Raw genomic sequence first — 23,302 nt, 5'->3', positions numbered from 1 at the left:
TTTTTTAACATTAAATATTTTTATGCATATTATTACAATTTGATCAGTCGAGCCAATCTCAACCTGATTAAACAGTGTAACCAAAATCTTAATAAGGAAAATAAGTCATTTTCTGTACCTATTGTTTTACTGACTCCTCCTCTCTGACATGCAAAAGATAAAAACCCAGAAGAGTTGCTGTAAAGTGCACTGTTCATGCTTACGGCATTTGGTTTTATACATGTCTGGACTTCAAATCACACAAAACATTTAAAAGTTAATGTAAACTTAAATTTGATGGCAAATACTTATAACACAAGTTCTAGGTTTTTTAGCATCTGGAAATGTTTGCATAGATATTTTTAATTTCAAAGACAACAACTTTCTTTGAAATAAAAGGTTATTCTATGCAATATAAAAATAATTTTGTTTAAATTAATTTATTTCCATTAATACTAATTCAGAATGTTATAATGAGTGCATGGTATTTTATGCTTTTCATACAGCAGAAAATCGCTTGAACATGTGAGTATTTCAGCTTTTGGAACATTATTTTATTTGATTTACAATCTATTGCAGCCAAAGGTTTCAGAGGGGGTGGAGTTAAAACACAATTTCAACATACATCAGTAGCTCGAAAGTCTGATGAAGCCAAGTGAGAAACTTTAGTCTTAATGGTCACTAGTACAATTTAAAAAAATTTAATGATTTGATAGTATGATTCAAAAATTAAAGAACAACATAAAAAACCAAAAAGAAAACATTTATCACAATTTTATTTTTCTACAAAATGAAAAATGTAATGGTCATCTGATAATGTGTTTCCTTAATATCATGTTATTTTAATTTGCCAGTACTTCTATTTCTTATAAATCAAAATGTATAGTTATATGCATCTATGCAATGAGGACAAAATGAATCCTTGAATCCGTCCTTGGTATGTCAAGAGGTATGGTATTCTGCTCACCTGAAGGTTTTCAACTTGGACTTTCACAGCTTCCAAAGAACCAGTAAGAAGATAAAAACGGGACAAAGAATATCTGGCTTCTGTCAGGTAACTGTTCAGTTCTTCATATGCCTTTTTGTAGATGTTCCACTGATCAAGAACAGTTTGCAATAATGTCTTCAGTTGGCTAACCTAGGAGGATGGAAGAAGAAGTAAAAAAAAGCATCCAAGTTATTACTTTTTTTGGTTTAAATTATTTCCTCCTTTTTGATCTCAGATACTACTTGTTCTACATGCCTATCTTAAGCCTGTTGGAGAATGATGATTTTGCACAACCATCAGCTATTCTAACACTTGGTACAGAATAAAGTCTTGTTTCACTTTATAAAGGTAAAATAGCAGGGACTAAGAAGATATGAAGTCCATTCTACCTTGGTCCAAAGCAGGATCAAGAGAAACTCCTTAAGAATATGAAAAACATCCTTAAGGCAAGTGAATCAGCCTATGAAAGTGAGCAGAGAGGCTGGGATCAACACACTGCATTCCTCCTGAGAAGGAGGACTCTTTAGCCTGTGAGACCTGTGTGCTTGAAAAGGTAGTTCCTTACATACCATTTAGTACCTTCCCATTAAATATCAGGAAGCATCTAAAAAGCTTCAATTAAAAGAATTAGAAGCATCTTTGAAATAGGAAGTATTATACCCATTTCATGTGGAGTGTACATACAAACATGGGGATGGACAGAAACACAGACACAGTTCAGAATCTCTTCCCCTACAATCAAGAAGAAATCCAGTAGCTGCAAACTGCTAATTCTCCATCTCCTTCATGCCCTATTTCTGGAACTATCATTTGCACCTTGACAGTTCTTTACCATGTGATCTAAACTGGCCCAGGAATGGTTAATTTCTTGCAGTGTATTCATAACAGCAGAAGACACTTCTTCCTTCTTGTTCTGTATCAAAGAAAGACCACTCTGTTCTACATTTTCTACTTCTTTTTCCTTTGTTCTTATTGATTCTTCTAATTCCTAAAAAGAAAAAGAAGACACCACAGTATTTTCATTTGTTTAATTGCATAGATAAGTCCTTGAAATAGAAAAAATGCCAAATCATCCTTAGTTTAAAAAAAAGGAAATTCATGCTTGCACACTTTAACTTTTTATTCTCAAGAGAATCTCAACTCATTGGCAATTTTATTTAATATTTTATGTTTCATTTAAAGCATAGCTGTTTGTCTTTAACTTAAAAAGTTTGAGGATGACACTATGCTGGGTGGAAGCATGGATCTGATGGAGGGTAGGGAGGCTCTGCAAAGGGATCTGAACAGGCTGGACCGATGGGCTGAGACCAATGGCATGAGGTTTAACAAGGCCAAATGCCGGGTCCTGCACTTGGGGCACAACAACCCTATGCAGTGCTACAGACCAGGAGAAGTCAGGCTATAAAACTGCCTGGAGGAGAAGGACCTGGGGGTGTTGGTTGACAGCTGACTGAACATGAGCCAGCAGTGTGCCCAGGTGGCCAAGAAGGCCAGTGGCATCTTGGCTTGTATCAAAAACGGCGTGGCCAGCAGGTCCAGGGAGGTTATTCTCCCTCTGTACTCAGCACTGGTGAGACCGCACCTTGAGTACTGTGTTCAGTTCTGGGCCCCTCACTACGAGAAGGATGTTGAGGCTCTGGAGCGTGTCCAGAGAAGAGCAACGAAGCTGGTGAGGGGGCTGGAGAACAAGTCTTACCAGGAGCAGCTGAGAGAGCTGGGGTTGTTTAGCCTGGAGAAGAGGAGGCCGAGGGGAGACCTTATTACTCTCTACAACTACCTGAAAGGAGGTTGTGGAGAGGAGGGAGCTGGCCTCTTCTCCCAAGTGACACAGGACAGGACAAGAGGGAATGGCCTCAAATTCAACCAGGGAAGGTTCAGGCTGGACATCAAAAAAAAAATTCATGGAGAGCGTCATTGGGCACTGGAACAGGCTGCCCAGGGAGGTGATTGAATCACCTTCCCTGAAGAGTTTAAGGGACGGGTGGATGAGGTGCTGAGGGGCATGGTTTAGGGATTGTTAGGAATGGTTGGACTCAATGATCCAGTGGGCCCGTTCCAATCTAGTGATTGTATGATTGTATGATTCTATGATTCTAAATAGAAGCATGTCCTCTAGATTAAACTCCTGTGTAATCTTCTGCTCTCATCTAAGAGTCCAAAACTCATTAAAAATGGGATAGCAGTCTGAATACGTAGGAAAACTATTGTGTGTCATAGTTTGCCCTTAAACATTGAGAAGGCTTTTTGATTAGTCCAAAGCTGGCTTAAACCTCTGGAAAAAAAAATGAGTTTTGCCACCCAAGGAAAAGGACAAAATTACTTCCTAGGGAAAGATGTCAATTTGCGTGCCTCCCCATATGAAATGGAGTCTGCATTCCCTTGCCAGGCCCCAGCAAAGCCCCTTGCCCAGGCACAGCAAGCCTTCTCCCTTTCTAGATGGCAAGTTCATTGGAATCAAGCCAATGACAACAACTAAAAGAATCTTTATTGCCTCCTCAAGGTTGAAATGCCATTGGGAAGCATTAAACACCTTGATAGCATTTGCTTTGCTCAGTGTTCTCACACAGTAACCCAAGGAAATGGGAAGAAAATGAATGTTTGGCTTGAAAACACGTGAAAAAAAGAGCAAATGAAGAATAAGCACTGAGGCCATGACAACAAGTTAGCCGATTGTTTTGCTGCTTCAAGTAAGAGCTAGCTGTGACATTGACTTAACATGACCTTAGATTGGTTACAGAAAGGCTGACGTTTGCCTCTTTTATCTTGGTTTATCAATAAGAGAAGTGCAAAAACTCTGGTAGCATTTACTAGTCACAAAGCCTATGATCTTCCTCATGTCTCAAAAGCATGAGAATGAAGTTACCAAATGAAGGAGAGTGGACAAGAAGACTCAGTGAGCAACTGCGAGTCATAAAGCATGCTCCCACAAGCTCATTCCTAGCTAGGAAACTACCTATATAATTTCATGGCACGGTGGAGGGAGATCCAAGCAAGTCCTGCAATGCACAGGGTCACATGGAAGCTGTGTTGCTTCAGGTAGTGCAAACACTGAGTCTGAGAAGAGAAGGGAATTATGACTTCTAGGCTTCAGCCCAGCACAAATTTGTGTTTACTTGTCTGGAGATAAAGCAGGTTATATTTTAATTTCCTGCAAGCCTTTCCTTACTGAGACAGACCATCAGGGAAAGAAAACAACTCATCAAAACTCTGGGCAAACTGAAAACCCATGTCTTTCAATATATTGTTCTTCCTATGAATCAAAAAAACCCCAACAAGTGAATCATTGCCATAACAGACTTAACATTTTAGGTAATGGAGAGAGTATTTGAGACCAAATTCTGTCCAGTCTTGCAAACACTTGCCATTAGCAGAATTCATCCTTGCACACATACAACACACTTCTGTCTGTATACACATAAGTGAGTGCATTTTTGCTGTACTGTTTCTTCGTAGCCTTTTCTTCTGTACTATTTAACTTTTCTTCAAACTTCAAGCCAGAACCTTGTTCCAGACTGCAGCCTTGGAGTAATACATCTTTTTTATCAGCTGATATTAAAGCAAATTTTTTTTTATAAGTTGTACATAGTAAATCTGAATTTCCTAAAAGCAGAATTTAACACTAAAAAGGGTATTTAAGTTTGTACAAGTTTGCTCAAAAATTCAGAATGTAGAACAGGCAAAAGTTTCAAACACCATTCATTCCAACTATTTCTGATTCTCTGTGAAAAAGGGTTCCTTATATATAATTTTTAACTCATAACTGAGTTAAAGACATTACTGTTTCTGACATGCAATGGGAAAAAAAGTTGCCTTCACTTATTAATATGACATTCGGCAGCAACTAACATCTGTTAATAAATAACCCGCAGCCTTTGTACTAGTTGAACCAAATACTTGGGAGTGTCTGCTACAGCTATTTCTTAAACAATTTGTTTCTCTGCTGATCAAAGTCTTGCCATTCATAACTGACTCCTCAAGTGTATTTGCTAACTTCCCTGACCAAAAGGAACTATAAAGGTGATAAATCAGATTCAGCTTTGAACTCCAGCCACGCACAGCCTGACAATTATGTCTGGCTACACTACATTACCTTTGCTTCAGTTGTATGGGCTTATTGTGCTGAAATCATAAAGATAGTTGAATTGAAACTAAGCACTTCAACCAGTTTGACAACTTAGGTCAAGAATTTTGCAAAAAAAAAAAAATAAATTGACTTCTAACATATCTAGCCTCACCAACTATTTGCTTTTACAGAAAAAAAGATGAGCTTAATACACTGGTGAATACAGGTCACATTCTCTTGTGCATTTCATTAATTTACTTCCGGCTTCTGTTTATGAAGACTTTAAAGTTAGATCGTATTCAACCCATTCATTATATTCATTCAGGAAAGACATCCTTGGATTCTAGCATTTTTCTTCGAATAGTCAAGTTAAATACATAAAGTGGAAAAAGAATGGAAAAAGGCGGGGGGAGGGGTGGGAGAGGAGGGGTAGAAGAAAGGTAGTCATAAATGATTAGTAGGATGTGTCCCTGCCCATGGCAGGGAGGCTGGAACTAGACAATCTTCCAACCCAAACCATTCTATGATTCTATAAGGCAAAGACCTCAAGTTTCCCTATAGTCAAGCATTGCGTTCATGACATCAAGTTCCGCAACACTGGCTAAACTAGAATGGGAACACGTTCCTTTGATGGCCTTCTAGTTCAGAACACCTAGTATGCTTGGAAAGGTCCATGCTTTAATACACAATGCAAATACAATAATGACTTTGGTTGCTTTTAAACATCTTTGGGACATTATTGTTCCTCCCATCCTTGTTATTGCTGGCACTTTAGGAATTAAATGTCCCCCTCACTGAAGTAAAGAGGAATTCTGTCACTGATATGAATATTTCACATGGCTTTATCAGGTGTTGTTTCTAACTGTTGGAAAGAGAATGTTGTCACTTATAAAGGGATGTTACCTGACAGTCTTTCAAAGCATTCTGTACTGAAGCCTGGTCTCCGATTTTCTGTTGCTCTTTCAGCTTCTTCTCCTGGGTTTCAAACCAAGCTTTTAGGCACTGTACATTATTTTCATATTCTGTCCAGGATTCCTGCAGACTTTCCAACATCTGGATCTGCAAACAAATATAAGTATATACTCTCTCATACAATTATCTTTATTGTTGGGTCAATTAAATAAACCAGTAAAGACTGATGCTTACCAGTGCCTTCCCAGAATTTAGTGCTTTCAGAATTTAAAAGCAGTATATGCATTCAAATTTAAATATATCTACTATTTGTAAAAGATTTCATAATAAAAGCCCTGCTTTATCCAGAAATAATTATATAGAGATAGCATATTAATATACAATATTATGACATATTAAAAAAGCTAACACTTTGACACAGTTTTTTTGTGAAGTGGAGCTATTTTCAGAGATCAAGGGCCTCAGGATTTCCCAAATAAAATTAAATATGCAAACATACATTTTATATTCCTTGCTTATAAATGTGGTAATGCAGATGAAGATTTATATTACCTCCTCTATCAATCGACTGCATTAAAGTTAATTGGATATTTCTGCTTGTACTAGGTGTCATTCAACAGCAAATGGCACCTACCAATTGCATAACGTTTAAAAAGGGCAAGTGCCAGATTTTGCACCTGGGACATGGCAACTCTGAATACAGACTGGGGAGTGAGAGGCTGGAGATCAGCCCTGCAGAAAGTGATCAGGGGGTTGTGGTCGACAGCAAGTCGAACATGAGCCAACAGTGTGCCCTGGAAGCCAAGAGGACTGTGTCCTGTGGTGCATCAGGCGTCACATTGCTATCTGGTTGAGGAGGGGATTGTCCTGCTCTACTCCACAACGGTGCAGCCCCACCTCAAGTATTGTGTGCAGTTTTGGGCATCACACTATGAAAAGGATAACAAGCTACTGGAGAGTGTCCAGAGGAAGGCCATAAAGTTGGTGTAGGGTTTAGAGAGGATGTTGTATAAGGAACAGCTGAAATCACTTGGTCTTTCCAGCCTGGAGAAGGGGAGGCTGAGGGCAGACCTCATTGCAGTTTACTGCTTCTTCACAAGGGAAGGAGATGCAGCAGCTGACCAATGATAGGACCCGAGGGAATGGAGGGAAGATGTGCCAGGGGAGATTTAGGTTGAATATTAGGAAAAGGTTCTTCACACAGGGTAGTGGAGCACTGGAACAGTGAACAGTGAAGTAGTCACAGCACCAAGCCTGATAATAAATTTAAGAAACATTTGGACAACACCCTTAGACATATGGTGTGAATTTTGGGGTTGTCCTATGGAGGAATAGAAGTTGGACTAGATGATCCTTGTGGGATCCTTCCAACTCAGGCAATTCTATGATTGTATGACATAGTGGACTGTGCTTTCAGTGGATTAATAAATGACACTGATTTGGAAGAAGTAGTTGATATGCTGGAGAGTAGGGCTGCCGTTCAGAGAATCCTCAACAAGATGGAGAAATAGAATCATCAATCCTCATAAAATTCAGCAAAGACAATATAAAGTCCTCCACTTGGGACAAAATAACCTCATGCAATACAGGCTGTCAGCAGGCTGGATAAAAGAAAAGGCCCTAGGGGCTACTGTGGGCAATAATGTGAATGTAATACACCAGCAGCGTGCATTTGTGATGATGAAAGTCAACTGCATTCCAAATTAAGTTTATAGAGAGTGCACCTAGCAGGTCAAGAGAAGTGATTCTTTCCTTCTCCTTGGCACTTTTGGCCCATCTGAGACCTTTCAGTGCAAAGAAGAGATTGACAAACTAGTGAATGGCTACTAAGGTCATTAGGGGGCTGGAGCACATGACAAAAAAGGAGAGGCTGGTTCTATTCAGCCTGGGGAAAAGAAAGCAAAGGAAGCATCTCATTGTGCTGTTCACTCCTTATGGGGAGGTATGGGGATGATGGAGGCAGACTGTCCTTGGAGATGTGTGGTAAAAAAAAGAGATAACAGTCACAAATTGCAACAAGGGAAGTTCTGATCTGGAACGAGGCAAAAACTTGTCCCTCACAAGAGTGGTTAAGCACAGGAAGGAGCCACCTAGTGACATCGTGAAATCTGTCCTTGGAAATTTTTAAAACTCAGCTGAGCAAGTCCCTGTGCAATCTGATCTAATTGTAAAGTTAACTCTGTTTGAGCAGGAGGTTGGACTAAACAACCTGCAGAGGTTTCCAACCACTAAAATCTTACAGTTCTACATATTTTGCATTACAGAGCAGCTAGTTTTTTTCTTTACCTTTTCTGTTAGTAGGCTTTGTAGGATCTGCCAACGTCTGTTCATTGCTCCAAGTTGTTCTGCAAAATCAGTTTTGTCACTACGTTTACTTTCAACATCCTGGCTGCTAATCTGTAGCACTGATTGGTTCACAAAGTCTACCGTCAATTGTTTGCAATTTAAGTCTATCTTGAAACCCTAAGAGAAAAGAAGAAAATAAAACACCCAAACCATAAGGACCATAAATCCTCACCTTCCTACAGAACAGAGGAAAAATGTTCATAAATTACAACTTTCTCACAATTTAATTGAAAGGTTTTTTCAGCAATTGAAGAACAATTAAAAAATATGATACTTTTTCCTAAATATTGAGAAATACAGCAGCCACACACTGCCTTTGGAATAAAGAATCTGCCTCCCCCGCTGCTGCTCCACCCCTCTCCCCCTCCCAAAAATAATCTGTAAATGCATTGATACTGGTTTCAAGTACCAGATCTAAGAAAAACTGAGTATAAATAATTTTACTCACTTATTTAGTCTCAAAATATCTCTGATATTGAGAAGAAAGTCATTGCGTGCAGATCTATTACTACTGATGTAGGTAAAGAAGTGAAATTGTGTTATAACTATAGTTATAACAATAGTTATTTCAAAATGTAGCATTTTTTCATTCATGCTTTGGATGCTGATCAAAAGTATCTTGATCTGTAAACCACTAGTGACCTTACATTCAAGAACAGGCTATTTGAGGAGAAAATGATATCACGCAGAGAATTCATAAAATAGTTTACATAATTTGCAAAGTGCTTTGTGGTTTTGGTGAAAGACAGATCTAATAAGGTTTATTCATGTGTATATTGCTTTGGATTTACTTGGACATTAAGGTAAGCATATTAAAAATCATATTCCTACCATAACTGAACTGCAGAGTAAAAGTAACTTTAGCTTTTTTTTCCACATTATCAAATATTACCCAATTTTAACTTGGGTACAATTCTAACCACTTCATGATGTAAGTTTTGCTTTTTTTTCCTTTCATCACTTATCCTTTAAATATGTGTATATAGTCTTAATTGGGATAATTCAAAATGGAGATTAATAACATTTCCACTCAGTACCTTGTACTTCTGGACATAATCATGAATGGCTTTCTGTCCTACTACATTTTTTATGTTCTCTTCATCCTGCTGAATGACATTTTCCATCAGGGAAATCCAGCTCATAACTTCTGTGATAGCATGGCGAGAAGGAATTTTGTCCATCTGGAGCTGTAGAGACAACAGACTTAAAATACATGCTGTGAAGAAAATGGGTAAGAATTCCTTGCTTTGCATCACAGTAGCACACTTCTTTTAACTGCTCTTATCATGTTATTCTACATCCCTAACATATCACTGAAATTTATAAAAAGAAGTAAAAAAAATAAATAAAGGTTTTAATAGGACATATATTTCATAACTGCATGCATCCTAATAAGAAAACTAAAGGCTTCTTATTTCCATTCTTTGTTGTACAAAGAAACTGGACAAACTCAAAGAATCCATTTCAGACTTCCTAAAGTTTCTACATTCTCATTCCATAACTTTGTATTTGGCTTATGCAAAACTTCAGCTATAAGCAAGGTTTTTCCTATCTTTATATGTGGCTAATGAATAGACACATGGAAAATAATTCTATACTATTCTTCTTGTGTGGTGATTTCTAAATAGGTTTATTTTGAACAGCAACTGTTTTTCCCTCCAAAGACTGCCTTTTAACATTTGATGCAGTAGTACTCACTTACATTTGGCAACTCAAAAACATGTTCTACAACCTTGTCAGATTTGGCATTACAAGATAGTTCAGAGAACTACTGAATGACATTGATTTGTTTAATATAATAGAGTCAGTTCACATTTGTTACCCTTTCACTCTCCCCTTAAATTACAATGATATTACTAACTATGAGAGCATTCAAAATTAAACTGCAGCAATGGCTTACACTGACAACCTTAGGAGGAGCAGATGACCCATCTAGGGTTGTTTAGCCTGGAGAAGAGGAGGCTGAGAGGAGACCTTATTGTTCTCTACAACTACCTAAAAGGAGGTTGTAGAGAGGTAGGTGTTGGTCTCTTCTCCCAAGTGATAGGTCTTAGGACAAGAGGGAATGACCTTAAGCTGCGTCAGGGGATGTTTACATTGGACATTAGGAAAAATGTTTTCACTGAAGGGGTTATCAAGCACTGGCAGAGGCTGCCCAGGGAGGTGGTTGAGTCACCATCCCCGGAGGTATTTAAGAGACAGGTAGATAAAGTGCTTAGGGATATGATCTAGCAGTGAATAGCTACAGTTGGAGTAGATGATCTCAAAGGTCTTTTCCAACCTAATGATTCTGATTCTATGACAACCTCTTAGCAGCTAAATACTAACCCAACTTTTAGACCTATGTAACTATGAAGCTCTGAAATTAACACCAAATGGTGTTAGACAGTATGTGTAGACAGGATTTTGACATAAGTTTAAGCTTTCCCACATAAAATTAGAGTAGCATTGTTCCTATCTTGCCTCTCACATGCATAAGCTGAGGAGAAAGGAGCAACTATGTCTCAAAAGCAGTGCCAACCGTATGGTCTGAATTTTCTGGAATATCAAAGGCCATCGCTGGCCTTTCTTACCTGGTGCAATTTCTCTTGTACTGCTGGGATTTGTGCGAGCAGCTCTGTCCACTGATTCTCAATGTGGGACAATCCTGCACGCAGTGCTGCTGTGTCTACCTTCTTCAGCTTGAGAAGCTGGTTTCCAGTACTCAGGACAGAAGATTTCTGTGATGATTTAGCATCCACTTCTTTTGAAAACTCCTACAAGCAGAGTAATTTTTGTGGAAATAGTCATCTACTTGTTTATTGTACTTAAAACTCTACCTAAGAAAGCTAAGAATACCCTCCCTTCCTTTTAAAAATATGTACTTTCCATTACTGTTTACCACCCACACTTCAGACCAAGTGAGAATAAAAATTGGTTAAATCAAATGTTATAATTATTGCATATAGCAAAGGAGTGCTTAATGTTCATAAAAAAACTAGTTTTTTGAAGGACAACTCACCTACAGAAACTTCTTTTTTCATACTCAGTAGTGCAATGATGAGAAAAAGTGTAACCACATGATTGCTTTATTGTTTATTTGTAACTGGGGAGAAAAAAAAGTCCTAGATCCATGAATGACTTACTAAAAATGAGTTCAGGTGGTCTCGGACTGTTTCCAGTTCCTGAGGAACTGTCAAAGACTGCTGGCTCCAAAACTCAAGTCGGTCCTTTGCAGATTGTAACCAATGTGTCAGTTCATTTGATTCACTCTGGTACCTGTAAAGGTGTTTAAAGAAAACCAAAACAGTCATTGCTACTTCTTGCCTCCAACTGAGCAGTCTCTCCTCCCTGTGGTTAAAGGAAGACACTGTATGCCAGATTTAAAATAAAAGTAAAAATATCTTCTTTCCTTTATCAAATTTCAGAAAAATATGATTTAATTTAAAAGACAGGCATGGTATCAGGAAGCACTTATTTTAGCCATTACAACCACAGTTCCGAACATTGCATTCATTTTGCCTCTTAGGAAAAAAATAAGTTTAATGAAAGTCTAGTAACTAGGTTACAAATCTGTTTGGGCGAGCTGTAACAGCACACACTCCCCAACCCGACTTTTGCTTTCCATTAGAAGGATCAACCTTCCAAAAGCTTTACAACAAGGTATCTCAGAGCAGAGTTGTTTTTGGTTTTGTTTGTTTTTCCAGAAACTACCTCCATATAATTTCATATGGAAAGCAACTAATGAGATGTCATTATACCTTTATACATAAAACCCCTTTACATAACTCTCTTGAACAGCTAGTGAGCCAACAACCCCAAGAGATACTATGACTAATAGACAAAGCCTTTATATCAGTTAGAGAATTAATTTTAAAAATAGCATATGAACATTACTAGTAAAGGCAGCTAAAAATTCCCTTCCATATGTCCAATGGCACTGACCCACCAGAACACAGCAGTGGCAACGCCCCTACCAGAATATGCTGAGTTGTACTCATGCTACCTAGCAAAATATACACTTTCTCTCAACAATCTGTATGCACAAGAGGCTTCTAACTTAGCCATCTAAATAAGATCTTTTGACTTCCCACCAGCAGTTACCTGGTAAAGGTTTCACTGCAAATCGGATAGTACGACAGCACTTCTATGGAACAGAAGTAGGATATTGTAGAGTAGTCAAACTAACATATACATCTCTAAGTACTTTACTTTAAATGTCAAATCTAACAGCTTCAGGTTCAGAATGACTTTGACCTGAGCAGCGCAAATGAGGAAGTTTATACTATTACATGAGCATTACCTTGTCCATTGCTTCAGTATTGTCTCCAGCCTGTGAAGCTCCTTGGTAACCTTGCTGGTGTTACTTAACCAATGTTCTCCTAGTTGGTTCAGTTGACTTTCGAGATCAGAGCAGCTGACAGAAAAAAGGAGTCTTTTCCCATCATCTATTACTTGGTATAATTTAGGTTGGTATTCAGTCAGATTAGATCTCAGATGCTGTAATGACAGAGGAGATGGTCAGATAGATAGCTCTTCAGATCTCTGCTACCACACTTTACCAACATCTAGTTTTCTTCTACTGCATTTTGTAGCATATCCAATGTCACCACAGCACATGACATTTTTCCCTCTGCTCCAGCTCTAGAACCCCCTGAGAACCATCATGTAGGTAACCTGCTCAAAACCTGAATCTGCTGTCACAAAACCCCTCACTTCAATTTGTCTGCTGACATCTCCTCATGATCAACTTCTTGGTGTAGATATTTTACATTTGAAAAGAACAATATCAAAAGAATCTTTGTGGGACAACATACTTTCTGAGAGAAACTGATTAAAATGTCAGAATTTAGTCTACCATCTGCTGAAAACCCTATTGCAACGAAAGTTAAAGGTATCCAGAATCAACTTATTAACAGTGGCTGCTCCAGCCCTTTAAATTCCTACCGTCAGCTTCCTGGTCTTCTAACTCTTCCTTTACTGATCTGCCCTTCCACTATCCATGGTTACAAAACAGATCACCCCACCCATCAAAATCCCTAAACACAGAAGCCAGTTGGTGTGGCACAAGAAGGCAAAAAAGTACCGAAAATACTGTTAATACTCTCACACTAAATCCAATCTGGAGCAGAGACGTATTTCATTTAAATGGTAAGCTGTGAATGGGTAAAGAATTCATATACATAGGCAAATATACCTGCCAAATTCCACTATCATTATGCAAACAGTACAGATTTTAAAAACATCTGAATATTTGACTAAGACTAGGCACAATATGTACATACATTCCCATCTTTCAGTTCTGCTAAAACTAATCTGAAGATAAAGAGTAAAAAACTACCAAGCTCATGGTGAGTACATAAACTTTCTATGACTCTTCTTATTGTCTCTTTCATGTAAATAGAGCTCAAATAACTTAACAGTATTTCGTATTTATATATGTGTGTTTCTGTGTGTGTACTTACATATAACATATATATGCAAATAAATGCATAAATCCCGGACAGCAGCATAAAAAAATTACTCTAAGACAGACATAAATTAATTATGCATTTTTAATCTAAATGTGGCCACAGGGAGAGGAAAAAAAGTATTAAAAGTTATGCCATAGCAGAATTCTAGAATCTGGATTTGAATACCTAATTTATGTAACTGACAAGAGAAACAAAAGACGATATCTAATTTAGGGCCAAGACCAACAATCTTTTACATGAAACAAAATGAAAATAAAACCCACACACAATAGATTGCTTAAGTTCTCCTCATACCATTGCAAAAGCAGAAAGCTGTCTGGCAAAAGAACGATATACATAAATTCAGAACAGACAAGAAGTCAATTTGGAAGAAAAATTTGGCACACATTTTTCTATAAATGAAGGAAAAAAACAAACAAAAAAAACCCCAACCAAAATATCTGATGTATTACAAGACAAAGCAAAACAACTAGAACAGAAATCTCATTTTAAAAACACGCTGTACAAACAGGATGTGGCAGAAAACCTATATTTAAACTACTAGTTCTTGTTGCATTTAAGACGGAAGGCAACTTGGGGAACGGCAGGTGGTTCTGTCTCACCTTGCTCTCTGGAAAGATCATGGAACATATCCCATTGGAATTCACTTTGAAGGACAAAAAGGACCCAAAGGTAACCAGGGATGGATATTCAATTTGTATTCACTAACTAGACAGCCTTTTATGACAAAATTACTGTCTCTGTGGATGAGACTGAGTTCAGTATGGCCTTTGACACTCCCCTTGGACAGTCCTCAGGAAGCGCAGAGAATGTGGGCCAGTTAAATGAACTGTTAAATGGGTTGAAAACTGTCTGCATTACCAGTCTCAAACACTAGTGATCAAAGGCTTGATGTCTGGCTGGCAGACCATAACTGGCAGAGTACTCCAGAGATTGTTGATATTTGAACCCAAACATCTTCAACTTCTTCATAAATTGCATAGATTATGACTGAGAGTGGTCCCTCAGTAAGTTTGTGGATGACACTAATGTAGCGAAAGTGTTTGAGACCAAAACTGGCAGACATAGTCCAGAGACACTTTGATAAACTTGAGCCTGGAGGCATTTGGAACCTTAGGAGGCTCAACAAGAAGTGTAAATTCTGTGCCTTAGGTGTAATAACCCCAGGAAGTCTAGAAAGGGAACAGCTGTTGTATTTAAGCCGGCTTCTGCCATAACCAAGGCATGGTGAATATGGCAAGACACAACACTGGCCTATATTAGGACTCCGAATAGCCAACCTAAGTTAAAGTAAATTATTTTATTATCCTTAACTTAAGTTATTTCCTTAACTTAAGTTATATACTTAACTTATTATCCTATAACTTAAGTTATTTAAGTTAAAATAACTTATTTTATCATCCTTAGCAAATGGCGCTGATGAGGTCAGATCTAGTGCATCAAATTCTGCTCTGGCCCCTCTTTCACCAAATTCAAGAAGAAGGAAGTAGTGAGGGTCCAGTGTAGAGCTATTAAGATGTTTAGGGACCTAGAGCACATGTCCTCCAAAAAGAGGCTGAGGGATGTGTGCTTGTTTTAGACTGACAAAAGGAGCGCTAAGGGCCAGTCTAACAAAAGCTTACAACTATTTGCAGTAGAATTAAAAAGATGATAGAGGTAAATGCTCCTTAGTAGTGCCACATAATATTAAAAAAAAAGACAATGGTGACAAGCTGAAAGCTGAAGGTTTAGATCGGGCATTACAGAAAATCTTCTCAGTAGGAGGTGCAGCACTACAATCAGTCCCCAGCACTGCTATAGGACCTCCATCTTTTGAGGTTTCCAAAGCTGTTGCTGATCCAGCCCACAGCAACTGTCCTGCTCCAATTGGGAAGTTGGACTAGATGACCTCCAGAGGTCCCTTTCCGCCAACTCTTTCGTAAAGAATGTCTGAAAAGCACCAACCTGAAAAAGCGTAATACGTTCTGTAAGCCTATCCTCTGTCTCTTCCACCAAACCAACAGTGGGGATGCTACCTTCAACAGACTCCAGCTGTCTGGTAAGTTCCTGGTAATCTTCATCCAGATGCACCCAGGTCTGCAAGCAAAAATTATCCACGTATACAGTGAATAATGAAACTGAGTATCTAGAATTTTATTACGTGCATTCTCAGTCTGAAATCCTATACCTGCATAGCTGTGAATGTACAGAAATGGTGACATTGGTGACAATGGCAGTACAAAAAAGACCACAGAAATTCTCACCTCTAGAATATATTCCAGCTCCACACCCCGTTTATGAGCCAGCTTTAATACAGCTGATGCTTGCGTCAATAGTTCTGAATGTGACTGAGTTTCCTTCAAGAGGGCAAAGTTACTCATCTTTCTAAAGAGTGTTTCTGTCAGGATCATATGAGACTCCAATCCCTGAAAATATTCCTAAGAAATTTGGGTGTGAGGAAGAAGGTAAAGAGAGAACAGAAAAGAGAAAGCGCAATTGTTAATTCATTACCACCAAATCAACATTTTAAGACCGTAGCGGTATAATCAAGTACCTGTAGATATAGAATTAGGTAAACTTTTCACTCTACCAACATTTCACAAAATCCAACGCAATTTAAAAAGGACAATGGCCTTTTTAAAGGAAGAAAGAGGTCATCCTTTCCAGGCAAATTCCATTCTAACCCTCATTCATAAAGAAAAATAGCTTAAATTGCATATATACCACCAAAAAATTCTGCCCAATAAAAAATCTGGAAACAACATTTTATGTTTTGTGGGTGCTATAAGCAAACATATATTTCTGTTGGGAAAAAAATGGAGTGGTGGATGAAATTGCTATGTAGCATGAGAGTATAAGAATAGGAACTTGTTATTAGAATAAGGAAGAAAATGCCATCAACCTGTGTTCACCTTCAACAGATTATTTGAAAGTCATTCAGTCAGAACAGTTAATTGATTTCAATTTAAAATAAAGTAAGTTTTAATATATCTTGATTTAATACTGACCCACCCTTCTGAAAAGCTCCACAACCTTTAGAACCAGGAGGTTGGCAATTAGCTGTGTACAAGCTTACAGTTGTTATTAGTACTGAAATACATCATAGTTTCTTACCTTATGTTTGTCAAGCAGTGATTGAACCTCTTCCTTAGAAGCAACAATAATTTTCTGGTCACCAGCCATCTTTTCTTTGCCTGTTTCTACCAGGTCAGCCAGGTCCTGCAAAGCCCTTTCGTATTGCCTCTTAAGTGCCAAATTCTGATTTAGGTCACTCCGCCTGGATCCAACGATCTTTATCAGCTCATCATACTTATCCTTGGGGGCAAAGAGCAGCAATGGTAATTGTTATTTCTCACCTTACACGTCTTCCTAGAAGCAACCTTACTATCCCTGTGTTCCTCTGTGAATACTAGCAAAACAACATATATTCCCAGGTCAAAAAGGCTACGCAGAGACACTGACTTCTTTGATAAATTAACAGAGAGACAAAATAAGCATGACCTGAAACTCTTTCAAGTGCTTTCACTCAGGAACAAAGTTAGCAGAATTCCAAAGGCTTGCTTTAAGCAGTAAAAGAGTAGGATGACTTGGCTTGTTATCAAAAACCAGGCTACTATGTGGCTACACACACTGCAGATGCTGTTTACATTTTGCTCTTATAAGGCAGAGGGCTGAATGGACTCCATCGTGGCTACAGACTACAGGCATCTCAACAGCAGATTTGCTTCCCTCTCCTGCCCTAAAAGCTTGCTAGTAGCAAGCAAGATACATACAACCTGTAATAAAAAACAAACCAGGTTTAAAATAGCAATATGCTTTATATAGAACAGTAAAGTGTAGAAAAAGCATAGTGTGTATTTCACAGTGTTCATACTGCCAAACTACAAAATGAGCAAAAGGAAGAACCTCATCAGTTCCCATGTGCTATTACTGCTCATCTTGTATACCTCAACCACAAAAGAGAGAACAACCTATAGACGCTTTCCTTCACGTGAACAGGATTACTTTCTTGTTTCAGTTTTGAGAATTGTATTTTCTGAACATACATACATACAACTGTGAGGATAAGTCCATACTTTTGATCAAGACAAGACATTCAGAAACTAATAAATCAAAATATCTCTATGGTCACCCAGTGCCCCAGCAAAGTGCCCGCTCTCAGACTGCAGCTGTCTCTCCTAGTCTTGAAGAGATAATTGAGAGAAGCACAACTGTCGAAAAAGCAAATGTAAGACTTTTCTAAAAATTGAAAACAAGGAGAGGGGGCTATCTACACATATTCTGACAGAAAAAAAACCCAACCAACGAAAAACAAAAAAAACCCCACACCTCAGAAGCAGGAGAGGCTCTAAGACCAAAAGGATAAAGAACTGGGCAAAAGACAAATTTGCACAAACTCTTTGTAATTAATTTCTAACTGAGATCACTGTTTTATTTGCTTAATAAGCTTATGCAAGTTTATGGTCCAGTTTCAGCTGTCTTCTTTGCTTCCAATTTATTATTATGCCACCATGCATGGTAAAACTCAGTTGTAAACCTTATCTCTGATCTTTCTTTAGGCATTCCCCTGCCTCACCAACAAACTGCTCACAAAGGAGTTTCAACAGCCTTATAGAAGTTCTAGATCAACTGCCCACATGTATCTGCTCCAGAGACCCTTAAAAGTTGAGCCCTGCTACTTCTTAGTTGTGTTCAAAACCAAGACTGGAAGTATACAGGAGCATGAGAGCTGTTCTAGTAAAAGCAGAACGTGTCCATTTCAGGTCACAATTAATAATCCATCCCTTCCCAAACCCCTCTTTTTTTTTTTTTTTTTTTAATGACAAAGATTAGAGAGAACTAAACCCCAGATCACGAGACACTGGTGAAAACAGGGTTCAACTTTCAGCAGGCATTTTCTTTTACATGTTTAACTTTATCTATTTGAAGAGGATATCAACATAGTTTTTGTTTTGTTTTGTTTTCTTTCCTTTCTATGATTAATATTGCTAGCAACAGGAATGTTAGAAAATCTTACCATGCAAAAGGAGAAAAGCTAGGTGAATCAGAGAGAAAACAATCTTTTATACACATGCTTTTAAATATGTTTTCTTAAATTGCCGTTTGAAAAATAAAGAGGAGCATACTAACAGTCTTTGATATCACCAGAGAGGTCTAGAATGGAACTTATGAACCATACCTGGATCTTAGACAGTTCTTGCACAGAAGGTTGGTCAATCTGTACCTTGTCTACACGCTTCTTCAATTCATTGATTCCAGCATCCAGTTCTTTCAAACCTTCTTCTGCCTGAAGTATGACCTGTATGTGAAAATAGTATCCTTTAGTTTATAAGTTTAATAACAGTACTGTAGTTGCCACAGGGCTTTTCTGGTTTATGTCTGAAGCATTAATCAGTTATTCAATCTGCTGAAATTTTAAAGGACAATATAAATAAAAAGTATTAATTCAAAGCTGGGAGAGCCCAGATTGTTTCTTAAAGTTAAATACAACACAGCATTATTATTTTTTAACAACAAGCCATTTTAGTATCATACACTATTTTATACCAAACCTTGTTTTAACTTTCCATGCTTTTAACTATATAGTGTAGACACAAAAGTACTGTTAGTTGTTCTAACATCTTCCTTTAAAGCATTCTTTTTTTTAACACTCATCCCTGTCATATCTGGGCACTACGCAAACAACCATCACAGCAGAAGACAGGCATGATAGCAAAGAGCTCTGCATGCTCCCTTTCAGGTCTACAACAGGGCCAAAACTACAGGCAAGGAAAAGGACTTGTACACACCCTTTTGCACTTTGAAAACGACAGCTTAAGAACACAGGTTGGTATTTGCAAGAGTATGCAGGTGATAACTTGGCTTTTTTCAATGGAAGCTACAAGCTTTCCTAAGTCTTTCAACCTGGGAGTCTCTGCTGAATTAATGCATGCAAGCTATAACATAGTTAAAAGTACAAAGTAGACTCCTGTAGTTAAAGTACTTTGTAGATTTGTTAAAAAAATCAGTTGCTTTTGTTACCACACTGTTTTCCTATTTAGTAGTTAAGTTAATCACACAGAAGATAAATTTTTGCCAATCTTTTGCATCGTAGAAAGCAAAAAAGAAAAGCACAGAGTGCCAGCTTTCATACATACAGAAGACTTAAAATTCCTTCAAAATTTGATTATCAGGTACATGAATCCAATATTTCTGTTTAGCTGAAGGATAAGTCTCTTCTCCTAAGTCGTCGGTTGGCACCAGACATCAGTAGCTCTTGGATAACAAGGAACAGTTGTATAAAGTAGGTCTTAGGATACTTAATTCAGTTTTCTCATTGGCAAAACAGAAGCAAGGAAACAGGATGTGTTTTGTCATATTAATAACCAATTATTCATCCAGCAGTTCCTGATAAAGAAAAAACAACTATTGCTTTAAAAGAAAAACAGTCAAGATATTGCTCTAAACCAGTGCAGAAGTGTCTGTTTTTTACTAAAGTGTAATAGCCAAACAAATTAGCCAAACTTCAGACTCTTTTTGGTTCATTGATGTTTTCTTTCTTTCAGATACTGCTCAGTGTACACGACTGCTTCAGCTGAGGAGGTAAAAAAAGCAGTTCGTGTTGTCTGGTTTGTTTTTTTTTAATTTATAAACATGTAGTGCACTCTCGGAAGTACTAATTTTCACTAACTTATGTGAACACGCGTTCTCCCATTAAAAGCAACTGTTTTCTACAGTCCATTTATACTTTGAATAGAAACTACCTCTTCCTCCATTCCACAAGTAATAGACATTTGGTAATACCTGCATTTGTTCTGTTTCTGGTCCCTCAACTGCCTCTGCCAGTTTATGTAGAACTAAGTATTCATTATCTGCCACCGATGCAAGCAGAAGCTTCAGATCATTCTGCAACAAACAATAACAAATTATAGCCAATCACAGCACAAATAAACTGAAAAATATTTTATGTTCCAAAAAGTTTAAAGCATTAAAATGTTACAATGTCAACACTAAGTCACAAAATCTATTCAAAATTGGAAGCATCATAATTAGCCATCGCTGAACATCCACAACTGAATATATATGAGCTAAAAGCTAAAGTGAACACACCTGTGAACACACTTCTGCTTTGACTTTCCAGTTAGACAATTAATAAGTAAGGATCATCAGCTTCATTTAACAAAAATGTTATTCTTGTGTAATTTATTCAGGCACATACAAGTGTGGTTTTCTTTTTAAGGAAAGGGTTTTTTTCCATTATAAACAAAAATATAACAGAGTAGCAAACAAGGCTTCAACACATTACAGGGTTAACTAAATGTGTGTTCATCCCAATAGGAAAGTATTAATACATTTTTCTAAGATTTTCAGGATTACATAAGGGGCCCATTACTGCCTTTTTTTTTTTTTTTCCACGTAGTAATTCTTTTAAATACTAAATATCTCCAGTAAAACACACAGGATTATAATTAACTTGTCTGCTTCCTTCAGCAAAGGAAGGGCTTTAACTGAAAAACGTTAATTTTTTTCTCCTGTATACTACAGAGGAAAAGTTATAGAGTTTCGAAAGAAATCCTGAAGTAACAACCTATGTGTCTTCATCAAAACTAAACCATACTGGAGGCTTTATACAATAATAATAGGAGACAAGGTAGAGATCAAGTAAGAACTGTTTTAAAAGATTTCTAAAAGCACACATTTCTCCACTTATTTTCATTTTTTTCTGCTTTGCTTAATATAGATGGCTTAGATGTCTTGAGGTACAAGCTCTTGTACAGTAACTGTATGGCTTAAAGATGGTCAGAAAAGTGGGAATCGGTATTATGTTTTCTACTCCATCTCAGCTAAGAAAAACAGTGTATTCTATTACTTCTGAAATTATAAAACGTATGGAGTGGAACTCTAAAGATTTTTCTCCTTCAAGAGCAGTAGTTAAGAACTTCCTTTTATGTAATGCCAGCAGGGTGAGAAAGAATGGGATGAATAAACACTTTAAAATAATTGCATGAGTTGCAGGAGTCTTCTAGTAGAGAGTTTAAATTTAGGATCATGATTTGGGTGATGGGTTTTGTATAGCCTAAGAAACTGCTTGATTTTTCAGTAAAAACCTGTGACAACCTCGTTTTTTTTGATTTAGTACAAAAAATTCTCATTGCTTTGAGAAGCATATCCTTTATATCGTCATTTGACATGTACCCCTGTTAATTCCTTCAGATGCGCATCATACCTTGAAAGTCACTATTTGCTGGAGGTGTCCTTTCATCTGATGGCACCTCTGGTCTACTACTGATTCCAGTAAGGTCAGTCTTTTCAGGAGACAATCCAGAGTGTCTTCTATAATATTCTTATTACCACCATCCTCTGGAAACATCTGAGCAAATAAATTCTTGTTCTTATCCATTTCTTCTGTTATATCTTTGATTTCTTTGGCAAGAGACTGATTTTGTAGAAAATAAAACAAAGTAATAATCAGACATTCCAGAAAGCAAACATATTGTCATAAACATTGTAAAATTTGCAGTGATGCAGTGACTTCTTTATGTTACTAATATGCACACACTAGGCAAGATTATGCAGCTATAGTATCTCTAAAAGTAAAAAGACCCCAGACTGCTATTGAGGAAATTAAGCGCTAAAACAAAATTATGTAGATTCATAGAATCCTAGAATGGTTTGGGTTGGAAGGGACCTTTAAATGTCATGTAGTCCAACTTCCCTGCAGTAAGATGGGTTATCTTCAACTAGATCAGATTGTTCAGAGCCCTCTCCAGTCTGACCTTGGATGTTTCCAGGGATGGGGCTTCTACCACTTCTCTGGGCAACCTGCTCTCGTGTTTTACCACGCTCATTGTAAAAAATATCTTCCTTGTTTCTAGTCTAAATCGATGCTCTTTCAGTTCAAAACCATTACTCCTTGTGTCCTATCACCTCTCTCCCTTTGCACACTCCTTTCTCCTTCCCCCTATATCATGATAATGAATTTGTATTTCTATATCCCAGGGCAATCCTCCCTTTTCCACTTCATTTCAATTTCAGCAATGTGGTACTTGGTATTACTTAGCAAAGAAGTTAAACAGAAGAAAGATTCTATGTTTAATTCTCTGCAAACCAGGAAAAATTTGAGTCAGATACTGTTTTCTGCAACATTCTCATCACAGCCAACAAAGTTACTTCTACATATAGCAGAATACTACAATTTCATAGAGATTGTGACAGCAACGTGTCACTTATGCAGGGTTCTAATATTTTCTTGGTGAACAGTACATAAAATTTATCCTTATTGGCAATTTAAAGCAAGTCCCATGCATAGACACCTTACTGCTTTCTTGCAGAGGTAGGTATAAAATGCACCGTATTGGCAATTTAAAGAAAGTCCTACACATGGATTCTTACCTCTTGCTGGCAGAGATATGTTTCTGTTTCTTCCTCTGGCAACAGAGCTGTAGCAGCAAAGACCTGTTCTTCCACGCCATTTAGCCACAAGGAGGTGGCTGTTACACCGTCATACAGCATCTGTTCAACATGCAGGCTCTCCTCCACCCGTCCAGCCTGGACAAAAAGAACCAGAGAAGTCCAGAGCAGAAGTATAAGATAATCTTTCTA

The 23,302-nt window shown here is 37.7% G+C and overlaps 1 protein-coding gene across 1 annotated transcript in view; it reads right to left on the bottom strand.

Annotated features, from left to right (window-relative positions):
- SYNE1 (spectrin repeat containing nuclear envelope protein 1) overlaps nt 1-23,302 on the bottom strand; it is a 320,695-nt gene that overhangs the window by 71,874 nt on the left and 225,519 nt on the right. The window contains exons 104-118 of the mRNA XM_054062229.1: nt 23,093-23,248; nt 21,927-22,136; nt 20,504-20,605; nt 18,900-19,019; nt 16,835-17,035; nt 15,985-16,158; nt 15,686-15,817; nt 12,571-12,767; nt 11,414-11,546; nt 10,862-11,044; nt 9,326-9,475; nt 8,229-8,405; nt 5,934-6,089; nt 1,800-1,955; nt 947-1,117 (exon numbers count right to left, since the gene is read on the bottom strand). Coding sequence (XP_053918204.1) covers nt 947-1,117; nt 1,800-1,955; nt 5,934-6,089; nt 8,229-8,405; nt 9,326-9,475; nt 10,862-11,044; nt 11,414-11,546; nt 12,571-12,767; nt 15,686-15,817; nt 15,985-16,158; nt 16,835-17,035; nt 18,900-19,019; nt 20,504-20,605; nt 21,927-22,136; nt 23,093-23,248 — 2,418 coding nt within the window. The remainder of the gene's footprint in view (nt 1-946; nt 1,118-1,799; nt 1,956-5,933; nt 6,090-8,228; nt 8,406-9,325; nt 9,476-10,861; nt 11,045-11,413; nt 11,547-12,570; nt 12,768-15,685; nt 15,818-15,984; nt 16,159-16,834; nt 17,036-18,899; nt 19,020-20,503; nt 20,606-21,926; nt 22,137-23,092; nt 23,249-23,302) is intronic.

This window comes from Cuculus canorus, chromosome 3 (assembly GCF_017976375.1).
Source record: "Cuculus canorus isolate bCucCan1 chromosome 3, bCucCan1.pri, whole genome shotgun sequence".
In the NCBI taxonomy this organism is placed as follows: Eukaryota; Metazoa; Chordata; class Aves; order Cuculiformes; family Cuculidae; genus Cuculus; species Cuculus canorus.
This window is presented reverse-complemented; position numbering and strand designations above follow the sequence as displayed.